This window comes from Hemicordylus capensis, chromosome 2 (assembly GCF_027244095.1).
Source record: "Hemicordylus capensis ecotype Gifberg chromosome 2, rHemCap1.1.pri, whole genome shotgun sequence".
In the NCBI taxonomy this organism is placed as follows: Eukaryota; Metazoa; Chordata; class Lepidosauria; order Squamata; family Cordylidae; genus Hemicordylus; species Hemicordylus capensis.
Genome location: NC_069658.1, coordinates 243,658,254 through 243,671,236, shown reverse-complemented (window position 1 = coordinate 243,671,236; position 12,983 = coordinate 243,658,254). Strand labels below are relative to the sequence as shown.

Genomic DNA, 12,983 nt, shown 5'->3' with positions numbered 1-12,983 from the left:
TAAACTGTGGGAGAGGCAGGAGAAAATTGTCTCCCTCCCCAAAAATAAAACTCAAAGGAGCATCAAAGCGGGGGAAGATTTCACATGCGATCAAGTATCACACAGGAAAAAAGGTTAAAAGAGGAATGGGACAGGGCAACACCTGGGGGTGGTGGTTTAGGGACATTGCCCCCTTTCAGACGATGATGTTTTTTTCAAATAAAGATGGGTGATTCCCATTAGTTTCCAGGTTTCCCCTTGCAGAAAAGGCAGGCAAATGCTATAATTAAAAGATAAACTGGAACTGTGGCAGGTCCCTTCACCTGAGGATGCAGAGCAAATCTTGTCGTTGTGTGTGTGGCAGGGAGTATATGCAACACAAAGGAGAAGCTTTATCAGTTATCTGCCCAAATAACTTCCACCTTGCACATCCTCCCACTCTGTGTTCCCTTGAAGTGTATTCAGAGCTTGGAACTGGGCTGTTCCCAGTGTTCCAGGCTTGGAGCAGAAGGGCCTGTTCTGAGCTCGGAATGAATGACCCTGCTCTGAACTCTGAACACTCAAAATGTTTCAAGCACCTTTTATGAATCCAAAATGGTGCTCTTCTGGCCTCTGCATGCACACGGCCATTTGTGTGGTCAGCACCACCACACAAATAGCTGCCGCACGTGTGCAGATTCCTAAATGGCACTCCAACAGAATGTTCTGCAGATCTTGAGTTCTGTTCCAAGCTCGTTTCGTGCACATCCCTGGTGTACATTATGCACAGATGGTTTGAGTAATGTGTGAAATGTGTGTGAGCATGTGTGAATGAAAGAGGGCTTTTCTGCTAAAATGTTAAAAAATAAGGGATGGTTTTCAGGATGAAGCGAGTCACACACACAGACAAGGGTTGCTGCACATAAGCAAGGAAAGCCCTGCTAGAATCCTGGGAAACAAGAGACAGTTTGCAAGTGAGGAGCTATGAGCTGGGGAGAGAGAAGGGTTATGACTGGGAGGGAAAACACCAGGGAGGGTATTTTGAAGACAAGTTGGAGGGGGGAGGCAAGAAAGGAATAGGTCAATTTGCATTGTGAAGACTGGAATGATATATTTTTATTTTTTTATTTATTTATACATCTCTTATAATAAAAGTCTCAAAGAGGTTCACAATTAAAACAGCCAAACGTTTTAAAACAAATTTAAAAACTTATATAGAATTCAGTTAAAAACCTGGCTCAGTAAAAAAAAATCAGCTAAAAGTATGGCTGAATCAGTGTGGCTTCATTAATGTCCTATTGAAGACACACTAAAAGCAGTTTTAAGATTGTGTTAAATTTTTTAAATTTTAACCTTTTAATTTTGTTTTAATTTGTATTGTTTTATTGTAAACTGCCCAGAGACACAAATTTTGGATAGTATAGAACTATGTTAAATAAATAAAATAATTATCCCCTAATTGGGATAGAGCAGTCCTTATTTCAACCCCAGGGTGACCATAGAGAAGGTTTGCCTCTGAGTTGCCACAAGGCAAACTTCCTTTGATTATTTTAATAGGTGGCAGGATTCATAATAAAAGAAGGCTCTCTCTCAAAAGCCCTATTTATTTATATTTAATATAGAGAAGAGGTTACAAAGTAGTGCCATAAAAATAAAATAGAAATAAGGACTATAACACAGTTGTGACCAGTACTGTGTGTTGTTGAAAGGAATTTATTTAGAATTTGATGCTTATTAAATAATCCTTTGTTCAAAAGAAAGTTTGTTGTTTAATAGTGTATATTGTCTCCTTAGAAACTATGCACCATGTTATGATGGCAGGCTCAGTGATGCAGGTTAAAGGAGTCTACGAGTGATGGAGCAGATATTTAAGCCATAACAAGGCTATTCTGTCACTCAGACACCTCACCACACCTGGTCTACCCACTGGGGTCTGATAAATATAGATGACTCTTTCCGCAGAGAGAGTGTCTGATGGTGAAGATGCCTTTCCACTGATTATGTATCCTTGATAAGAAATTTGTATTTTCATATAATTCTATATTTAAGTTTTTTTTGGGGGGGGGATTTCCCTGCAATATCTGAAAGTGTAGGCGGTTGTATAAATTCTTTAACTGCTGAAATGAAATCTTTCATTTTATGTGAGATGGTGGAAATGAGCATCTTCTTCAGATGGGTTCAAGGACATAAAAGCAGCCCACAGACTTTGAAGATATTTGAGAGAAAGGGAGACCAAGTGGAAATTTCTGTCACCAATGCTTTACATGAAATCTACATGAAACCTCTGGGTAACCTCTGGGGTTATCTACATGAAACCTCTGGGTAAGATAATCAAGAGATTTGGTGCTGGGTGTTATCAGTATGCTGATGACAGCCAAATCTACTTATCTTTTTCATCTGTATCATCAGGAAATGGCATTCATTCTCTAAATGCCTGCCTAAAGGCCTTAATGGGCTGGATGAGGGATAAATTGAAACTGAATCGAAGTAAGATGGAGGTGCTCATTGTAGTGGATCAGAATTTGAGGGATGAGTTAGATCTTCATGTGCTGGATGGGATTACACTCCCCTGGAAGGAACAGGTATGCAGTCTGGGAATACTCCTGGACCCAGGCCTCACCCTGGTATCTCAGGTGGAGGCTATGGCCAGGAGTGCTTTCTACCAGCTTTGGCTGATTTGACAGCTGCACCCATTCCTTGAAGACGATGATGTCAAAACAGTGGTGCATCAGCTGGTAGCCTCCAGGCTTGACTATTGCAATGCACTCTATGTGGGGCTGCCTTTGTACGGAGTTCAGAAACTTCAGTTAGTTCAAAATGCGGCAGCCAGATTGGTCTCTGGGGTAACCTGGAGATACCATATTATTATGCCTGTTTTAGAACAGTTTCACTGGCTGCCGATATGTTTCCGGGCAAAATACAAAGTGCTGGTTATTATCTTTAAAGCCCTGAACAGCTTAGGTCCAGGTTACCTTAGAGAGCACGTTTTTCTGCATGATCTCCACTGCACTTTAAGGTCATCTGAGGAGGTCCATCTTCAGTTACCAGCGGTACATCTGGCGGTGATTCAAAGTTGGGCCTTCTCTGTAGCTACTCCTGGGCTGTGGAATGCACTCCCGGCAGAAATCCGTAGTTTGAGTTCATTGTTGGTTTCAGGAGAGCCCCTAAAACCTATCTGTTTGGCCTGGCCTTCCAGGGTTTTAAAACAGTATTAAATGTTTTGTTAATGGCTTTATACTGTTCTGTAATGATTGTTTTTAAAAGGATTGGTTTGTGAGCTTTATTTTTGTGGTTGTGCCCCACCCAGAGCCATTTGGCTGAGGTGGCATATAAATATAATAAATAATAATATATATATACCATCCCTCCTTACCTGGCAAAGTGGCACCTCCATCCACATGCTGTGAAATCCTCATGGACTGCAGTCTCTGCCTGGTGTCTGATGGAGCCTCTTCTGCCTCAGGGAGATCAAAGGCCACTTTTAACAGTCCTTGTATCTGAAAGATAAGAGGAGATCCCAGGCAGGGAACTGTGAGGAGAGGGGTTAGAAAGGGAGTGATGAAGGACAATGCCTGAGAAGGGCATAAAGTAACTGGGTCATCTCCTTGCATGATTTCCAAGTTGTTTTCTTGAGTAACAACTGGGTTCTTTTTGGAGTCTCCTGGCTCACATTCTCAGCTCTTTGCAACTCCCAGAATGAACCACTCTCACCTGCTGCTCTTCCTGCTTCTCATCTTCTGCCTGACTCAAGCAGGAATCTGTCAGAGTCACTGACTGGGAACTGGTCTCTGCTTTGCATTCACTGACCCAGCTTTCCATCTCCAGGGCCAGAATGGCCAATAGGTGGTCCAAGATTTGATTCTTGCTTGCGGCTTCAGCCACCTATGGCAAAGGCTTTGAAGTAGGCTGCAAACAGAAATAGCTTGAATGTACCCAAAGAGAAGGGAGCTCTTGGCTTTACAAAAGAGAGGAAACTGCCTGATGTGGTTGCTGGGGAGAAATCCAGGATGGGTAAGCAGCAAAGAGCATTTTCCTATGGGCTGAAAGGGATGGGCGGCAACAAAGAGATCACATTTGCTATTCTAAGCCTAAACCCCCTCTCCCCCATCAGAAGCACCCTGATTTGCTTGCCTCTGTTCTGTGTCTGGTCTCCCTCACTTGCTCACCTGTTTTCCCACTAAACCACCCCTGTAGCCCTCTCTCTCCAAATCCATGAGGAGAGCTGGTCTTGTGGTAGCAAGCATGAACTGTCCCCTTTGCTTAGCAGGGTCTGCCCTGGTTTGCACTTGAATGGGAGACTACATGTGAGCACTGCAAGATATTCCCCTTAGGGGATGGGGCCGCTCTGGGGAGAGCATCTGCAAGCTTGGATGCAGAATCTTCCAAGTTCCCTCCTTGGCATCTCCAAGGCAGGGTTAAGAGAAAACTCCTGCCTGCAACCTTAGGGAAGCCTCTGTCACTCTGTGTGGACAATACTGAGCTAGATGGACCAATGGTGACTCCGTGTGAGGCAGCTTCCTATGTGCCTATGACTCACCGGATCCTGCCCAGGGGTGGGGTGAAACAAGGGCGCCGCTCCTTCTCCCTTCCCCACAGAAGAAGTGTGGAAGCTCCAGCTCCCTGCGAAAGGGGAAAGCGTTGCTTCCTCTTGACATCGGTCTCCACTCCAGCTCCTCCCTGAAAAAACGCACAAAGTGGAAAGGCTTAAGCTTGGGCTCTGGCTCTGTCCGAGAGACCCTGCTCCGCTCCGCTCCCCTCTTCCTTCTCGGACGGAGCATGATAGAGTCGGAAAAGAGAACGTCCCCATCGCTACACATGCGACTGACCCGCAAAAACGGCAGCAGACAAACCGGAAGCGGAAGCAACTGCTGTCTGTGTCTCTGATCTTTGTCTCTGCTGTAGTAGTCCTCTTACCTGCAAAGCGAGAAAGTCTCCACTTGCGAGGAGTTAGGGGGGCAAAGAGTTAAGGGTGCAAAATTGGGGTGTGTGTGTGTGTGTGGGATGAGTGGGGGGGGGAAGAGGCTGCTTGATGGGATGAGGCGGGGGGAGGAAGGGGGCAACGCGCGCCAGTATGTCTGAGCTTCTTCAATCCCACTGCGCTTGGAGCCCAATAAATGCCCAATAAATGCCCTTGTTTCCACCGGCTCCCCAGTGCGAGTCTGTCTCGCAGACGTATCCAGGCGCCTGTGTTCCTTCTCCTCTCCATGGTCCCTCTCTTTTGCTTTTGGCTTATAAAACAATGCAATTGTTTTAAGATCATGCATGGTGTGGAGAGAGTGGACAGAGAAACATTTTTCTCCCCCTTTCACACTAGGACCGGGGGTCATCCCATGGAACCGGTTGCCTGAAAATTTAGGACCAACAAAAGGAAGCATTTTTTTCCACACAGCATTTAATCTGTGGAATTCTCTGCTACGGGATGTGTTGGTGGCCTGCGGCTTGGATGGCTAAGCAGGGCTTAGACAAACTTAATGAGGATGGACAGGTCAATCAATGGCTACTAGTACTGATGGTGCTAGAACTACCTCTCTATTTAGAGGTAGGATGCCTCTGGATACCAGTTGCAGAGGAGCAAAGGCAGGAGAGGGGGCATGTCTTCTGCATTTGGGTTTCCTCAAGGTATTGGGTGGGTCACTGTGGGAAACAAGTTTCAACCATTTCTGAGGCTGTAATGTAAGAACAGCCCTGCTGGATCAGGCCATATCTCCTATATATTTAAAACCAACATTTAAAATTACATATTAAAACAAGATTAAAAAGAGGTTAAAACAGGCATCCCCAACCTGTGATACTCCAGATATTGGGGCTGCTAGGAGTTGTAGTTCAGTAACTTCTGGAATACCACAAATTAGGAACGCCTGGGTTAAAAGGTTAAAAACTGACTAGATATAGTTACAGCTAAAATGTTAAAATATGTTTCTAACAAGATAGCTCTTCAACCATTTCTTAAAGACCCTAAGGGAAAAGTTCTTCTGGGAGGGTGTTCATAAGGGAGCATGGCAAAACTCTTCTGGGAGGGTGTTCATCTAGGAGGGTGTTGAGGGGCCACAACCAAAAGGGCCCTGTCTTTAGTCCCCACTAATTGGATCTCTGTTAGTGGTGGGACCATGAGCAGGGCCTGGGCAGGTTCATATAGACCAATGTGGTCCAACAGATATCCCAGACTCAGACTGTGTGGAACTTGGCCAAGACCATCACCTTGAATCTAACCCAGAAGCAGACTGGTAACCAATGAAGCTGCCACAGGATGGGTGTAACACTCCTGAAGTGTCTTGCGATCGTGAGCATCCTTGCAGCAGCATTCTGGATCAGCTGAAGCTTTCGCATCATCTTCAAGGGCAACCCTACTCTGAGCACACTGCAGTAATTCAATATGGATGTTACCAAAGCATGAGTGACTGAAGTCAGGTCTGACTTTTCCAAGTAGGGGTGTAGAAGGTAGAAAGCACTCCTGCACACCACCACCACCACCTGTGCCTTGAGGGACAGTGTTGGGTTCAGAAGCATTCCCACGCTACAAACTTTGTTCTTCAGGAACAGGACCTCCTCCAAGACCAGATTTACCTCACCACTTGGATGATCAGTTTTACTCATCCAGAGCACTTCTGTGTTATCTGGATTAAATTTCAGCTTGTTGGTTCCCCATCCAGCACAGCACAGCCTCCAAACACTGGTTAAAAATATCCACTGCTCATGAGCACCCTGTCTCCCAATAGCCCACTAGATGCCTCTGGGACACCCAGAACCAGGAGATGGAGGCATGCCCCCTCTCCCACTGTGGCTCACCTGCAACTAGCATTCAGAGGCAACCTGCCTCTGAACCCAGAGGTCCCCTAGTAGCCATTGATAGACCTGTTCACGAATTTGTCTAAAGTAAAGTTGTGCCGTAGAGTCAGTGTTGACTCCTGGCAACCACAGAGCCCTGTGGTTGTCTTTGGCAGAATACAGGAGGGGTGTACCATTGCCTCCTGCTGCGCAGTATGAGACAATGCCTTTCAGTATCTTCCTGTATCGTTGCTGCCCAATATAGGTTTTTCCCCATCGTCTGGGAAACATACCAGCGGGGATTCAAACCAGCAATCTCTTGCTCCCAAGGCAAGTTACTTCCCTGCTGTGCCGTTAGGTGGCTGACTGAATTTGTCTAAGCCCTGCTTAAAACTATCCAAGCTAGTAGCAGCAGACACATCCCATGGCAGAGAATTCCACAGATTATGTGCTGTGTGGAAATGTGCTTCCTTTTGTCAGAACTAAATTTCATGGCAGTTTCATGGGGTGACCTCTACTTCTAATGTTGTGTGAGAGGATTTCTCCCTATCCAGTCGTTCCAAACCATAATTATATACACTGTCATATTTCCCTTTAGTCATTTTTCTAAATTAAAAAAGCTCCAAATGCAACTGTATATTGTAAGGAAGGTGCTTTAGCCCCTTGATGATTTTGGTTGCCCTCTTCTGCACCTTCTCCAGTTATAATATCCTTTTTGAGATATGGTGATCACAGGGTTGGCTCCAAGAGGTAGCAAAGGTCAGGAAGTGCTCCCCCAAAATATCTCCCACTCCCCCTTTCACTCCTCCATCCACCAAACTGGAATTTTATAGCAAAGTGTCAGATAATACAGTCATAGTACATGGTAATCTTGTAGCTTGAATTTTTAAAGGCCGCTATTGTTTCAGCAAGCCTCATTCACTCACTCCTCTGCCCCATAACAAGCAGCAGAAGCCAGCACAGCCAGGTAGGTAGGAGACTCCTCAACCCTCCCAGGAGTAGTATTCTCTCTAACTTTTTTCACCTGTGTAAAAAATGACTTTATTCTCATTTCAATGAGAACTCATTTCAGTGAGTTTTGTTCTGGGCAGCAATATCAAGGCAGTGTGTGCGCACGTGCATTGAGTGGGACCTTCCTGATTCAATTTGAGTGAGATCTAAAATTGACTGAACAGACATTAAAAAGCTTGTATGCACACGCCTTAGAGGGAACACTGCCCAAGGGCGAGGCCAAACCCTTATCTTCCTTCTAGGCCTGGAACTGGGCTGAGTGAAACCATGTGGGTGAGGACATGATGCTCCTATCTCTGGGACAGCTCATCCATAAAAATTGGGTTCTTTTATCCCCACCCCCACCCCCGCCGCCCGGTAGGCTAACCTGAGGGTACATATAGCTCAACAGATGCCAACACACGGTTTTATGAAAAGAAATTAAAGCTGTTTGTTTTTGATACCAGTTGTTCTACACAGGAATTAAAGAGAGATAAGTACATATGAATCAAAACAGCACGAGAAAACAAAAAGCAAGGGAAAGAGAATTCACAATGTGTTAGAAAGAAGCAGTTTTCTTAGAGACAGGTGACACACTTCTTATCAATTGAAGCAGTTAATTTGTCTCCTCCTGCATTTACTGCTTAGAAGTTCTAAAATTCCTGGCATTCAAATTCTTACATGAAAATAGGACAAAATGAATTTGGACAACACAGAAGAATGATTTATAATAAAAAGAAATACCAACATCTCTTGTAACCCCTTAGCAACTTTACTATCAAATTATCATATACGTAATATTTGGTATCTACTAAGTTCTAAGTGAGAGGCACTTCAGAAATCTCCAGAAGTCAGAAGTATTCTATTGATCCTCCAGGAAAGTAGATTAACTGTTTTTGGCCTTACAAAATGAGAAAAAGCCCCAAAAGCAGCACATAAGAGCAAAATCTCCAGCTATGAATGAAGCTTATTGCTTCAGAAGAGGAAAAATGTCTCTAAAACCTTGAATCAAAACAGCATGAGAAAACAACAAGCAAGGGAAAGTTCCTTTAAGTTGAAAAGAGTCAAGAAACAGGAGCAAGGAACTCAAAACACTGGGCTGCCTAAAGAACAAAGAAGGTTTAAATGAGCAGCAATGTAAATGAGCAGCAAGGGGGGAGAGATAAAATCAAAGCATTATTAGAGGTAAGGCAAAATGTAATAATCAAGAGAAAAATATAAACGTTGCCACATGGAAAAGAAAGTCTAGCTAAAACAGAACACTGAGGTAAAACAGGGAAGGAATCACTCCATTAGGAATGCTTTTGCTTCTTGGAGTACACATCAAAATCATGGGTGTCCCCAGGATGGGGCTGCTCTGGGAAGAGCACCTACATGCTTGCATGGAAAAGGTTCCAAGTTCCCTCCCTTGCTCCTGCCTTGGAGAAGCCGCTGCCAGTCTGTGTAGACAATACTGAGCTAGATGGACGAATGGTTTGACTCGGTAGAAGGCAACTTCTTATATTCTTATGTTCCTAAGATGAATCCTGATAGGTCAAGCCTTTTTCTTTACAAACTTGGGGCTAAAATTATGTCGTGGCTTAGTATGAATTACTCCTTTAATGATGGCCCAAAAACTACTGAAAACTCAGCCTGCTCAAGTGAAAACATCTTTAATACAAGAGGACCAAAAGGTGCCTGAGGAAAATAGAGCCATAAAATGACCAAACATGGTAGTATCCTGCAACCACATTATGAAGGGAGGTCAGTTGCCTTTCAGGGGTTTTCACCTTTACCCCTTATTTAAAACAGAGAAGTAATAAGATGCATGTTCTTGAAAAAAAGTTCTTAAAAACCGTCATCATACTCAAGCTCCACAACATGCATCAGTGTGGGTCAACCAATCACATTGCTGCTCCACACCACTTTAAGAGAGGAAAATGGGTGAGTGAGTGCTTTACCTCTAAGCTTAAAGTGAGCAGTAAAGTATTAGCATTTCTAAGCAAGGCCCCCCTTTGGTCAACCCCCCCCCCCAAGGCTCATGACACAACCAATGTTTGCATTTTTAAGGTGTCACAGGCAGGGCTGGATTATCCATTGGGCACAACAGGCATAGTGCCTAGGGCCTATGAAGCTCCCAAAGGCCACAAAAAGGTGTTTTAAATGAGATTTCTTCCCCTTGCTTAGAAGCCACTGTGTGTCTCTCTTTCCCAGTTGTATGAATTGCGTGTTCATGTGCGAGATAGAGAGACATTTCACCACCCACTTGAAAGCCTTCATTTGTGTGTTTGTGTTCCATTTGGAACTCTTTGTGTGAGAAAGATTCTCCCTGTCCACCCACCCACCTGAAGCCTCCGTTTGTGTTTTCTTCCTTTGTTTGTGTGTGACTTAAAAAATGATTTCCAATCAGTATAACAAGGTGCCAACAAGCATAAGCTAAAACTGTAAGAGTACAAACTTGTAAGAAAAACTATCTCTACCTCACCATATAGCTTCTTGTGAGGAAATAATGAATAATCCAGCCAGAGGTGTAACTATAGCACCCTTGCTAACTGGGCACCTTTTACCGTGGTGATTCTCTTTATTTAGCAGGGGGAGAGTAACTGGCCCTATCCACCCCCAGCACAGTACCTCCAGTGACTGTTGCTGGTGTGTGTCTTAAGTTTCTTTTTAGAATGTGAGCCCTTTGGGGACAGGGAGCCATCTTGTTTGTTATTTCTCTTTGTAAACCGCCCTGAGCCATTTTGGAAGGGCGGTATAGAAATTGAATTATTATTATTATTATTATTATTTATTATAGGGCAAGGGGAGACAGTTGTCTTGAGGCCCCCCCCCAGAGGCAAGTCACATGACTGACTCCCCCAGCCGCGCACCCACCCAGGATTCCTTCAGTTGTATTCATCCTCCGAAATTGATGTGAGTGTTAAGACCTGGAGCGACCAGAACAGCATGTCTTTCTCTAGTACCTTTAAATGACTTGCATAGTCCACAATTAACTTCATGAGCTGAGCTTCAGTGAGGTAGGGAGGCCCATTTAAAAATCTTGTCTCTGGGCCCACTCCAACCTTCCTACGCCCCTGAATCCAGCCCTGTGGATACCCATTCTGACACAGACATATTATGGGTCATATTCGGGGACCAATACATTGTACACAATGCAAATATTTATCTATAGATCTATCTTGGGGGCCTACAATTATGAGAGTGCCTAGGGCTTACAAATACTTTATTCTGGCCCTGGACACAGGATTCTTTGTAGTTTTTGTCACAGCAAATTAATGTGACTTATTTCCTGGAATCCATTTACAATGTGAATCACTGGAGTGCATTCTTTGGTGAGAATTAAGGGAGCGTCTCTGACAGAAGCTCTTTCCACACTCCAAGCATGTATATGGTTTCTCCCCTGTATGGATCCTTTGGTGTGATGTAAGATGTATTCTTTGACTGAAGCTCTTTCCACACTCTAAGCATTTATATGGTTTCTCCCCACTGTGGATTCTTTGATGAGAAACAAGGGATTTCCTGCGTCGGAAACTCTTTCCACACTCCAAGCATTTATAAGGTTTCTCCCCAGTGTGGATTCTTTGATGAGAAATAAGGCATTGCCTGCGACGGAAACTCTTTCCACACTCCAAGCATTTACATGGTTTTTCCCCTGTATGAATTCTTTGATGCAAAGTAAGGTATACACTTTCTCTGAAGCTTTTTCCACACTCCAAGCATTTGTATGGTTTCTCTCCAGTGTGGATTCTTTGATGTTTAGTAAGGCTTCCATTTTCCCTGAAGCTCTTTCCACACTCAAAGCATTTAAAAGGTTTCTCCCCGGTGTGAATCCTCTGATGTGAGGGAAGCTGTGAACTTTCCTTGAAGCTCTTTCCACATTCCAAGCACGTATAAGGTTTCTCTCCTGTGTGGATTCTTTGATGTGAAGTAAGTTTTATTCTTTGGCTGAAACTCTTTCCACACTCCAAGCATTTATATGGTTTCTCCCCAGTGTGAATCCTCTGATGCGAGGTGAGTTGTGAACTCACCCTAAAGCTCTTCCCACACTCCAAGCACATATATGGTTTCTCCCCTGTGTGGATTCTTTGATGTGAAATAAGAGATTTCCTGCGACAGAAACGCTTTCCACACTCCAAGCATTCATATGGTTTCTCCCCAGTATGGATCCTTTGATGCAAAATAAGGTATCCCTTCTCTCTAAAACCCTTTCCACACTCCAAGCATCTATATGGTTTCTCCACAATGTGATTCCTCTTATGGAAAATAAGGGAGGAACTTCGAGCGAAGCTTTTATCACACTCCAAGCATTTAAAGGGTTTCTCCCCTGTATGCATTCTTTGATGCAAAATAAGGTATCCACTCTCTCTGAAGCTCTTTCCACACTCCAGGCATTTATATGGTTTCTCCCCAGTGTGAATCCTTTGATGTAAAGTAAGGGACGAATTTCTAGTGAAGCTCTTTTCACATTCCAAGCATTTATATGGTTTCTCTCCAGTGTGGGTCCTGTGATGTAAAGTGAGGTGGGAACGCTCTCCAAAGCTCTTTCCACACTCCAAGCATATATATGGTTTCTCTCCAGTGTGAGTTCTTTGATGTACAATAAGATTGCTATTATGATAGAAATGCTTTCCACATTCAACACATTCATAAGTTTTCTCCCTTGTGTGGATTTTTTGATGTAAAGTAAGGGAGGAAACTTGAGCAAAGCTCTTCCCACACTCCAAGCATTTATATGGTTTCTCCTCCGTATGAATTTTTTGATGCAATGTAAGATATCCACTCTTTTTGAAGCTCTTTCCACACTCAAAGCATTTATACGGCTTTTCCCTTGTGTGCATTATTTGATGTAAAGCAAGGGAGGACTTTCGAATGAAGTTCTTTCCGCACTCCAAGCATTCATATGGTTTCTCCTCAGTGTGTATTCCCCACTGAGCTTGAAAACCTGGTTCAGAACTGAAGCTTTTCCTACTGACAGTACAAAGGGTTCTTTCTGTTACTTTCTCCATGGTTTTTTGGACATCACCATGCTGAGAAGCAGAAAATCTATTCCGCCTCTTCTGTTTTGCTTCAGTTTTCATTATCTGTTCCCTCTTTTTCCGTCTGGCATCTCTGAACAATCTTTCACGGAGTTTTCCCTCATTCTCACTCTCCCACCTGTCACCTGCTGGAATGAAGAGAGAGAACTTCTGGTCAAGGCCTGGGGAGCCTCAGATCAACAAACAACCCTCAGTTACAAGTCCTCTTAATGGGAGTATTAAAAAAACCCAACCTGAACTGAATTACTGGGA

General features: G+C 43.9%; 1 protein-coding gene across 1 annotated transcript in view; it reads right to left on the bottom strand.

The window, feature by feature from the left end:
* LOC128343909 (zinc finger protein 91-like) overlaps positions 1–12,983 on the bottom strand; it is a 37,326-nt gene that overhangs the window by 8,857 nt on the left and 15,486 nt on the right. The window contains 4 exon segments of the mRNA XM_053293340.1: positions 3,332–3,455; positions 3,670–3,840; positions 4,873–4,894; positions 10,978–12,859. Of these exon segments, the coding sequence (XP_053149315.1) occupies positions 3,332–3,455; positions 3,670–3,840; positions 4,873–4,894; positions 10,978–12,859 (2,199 nt within the window).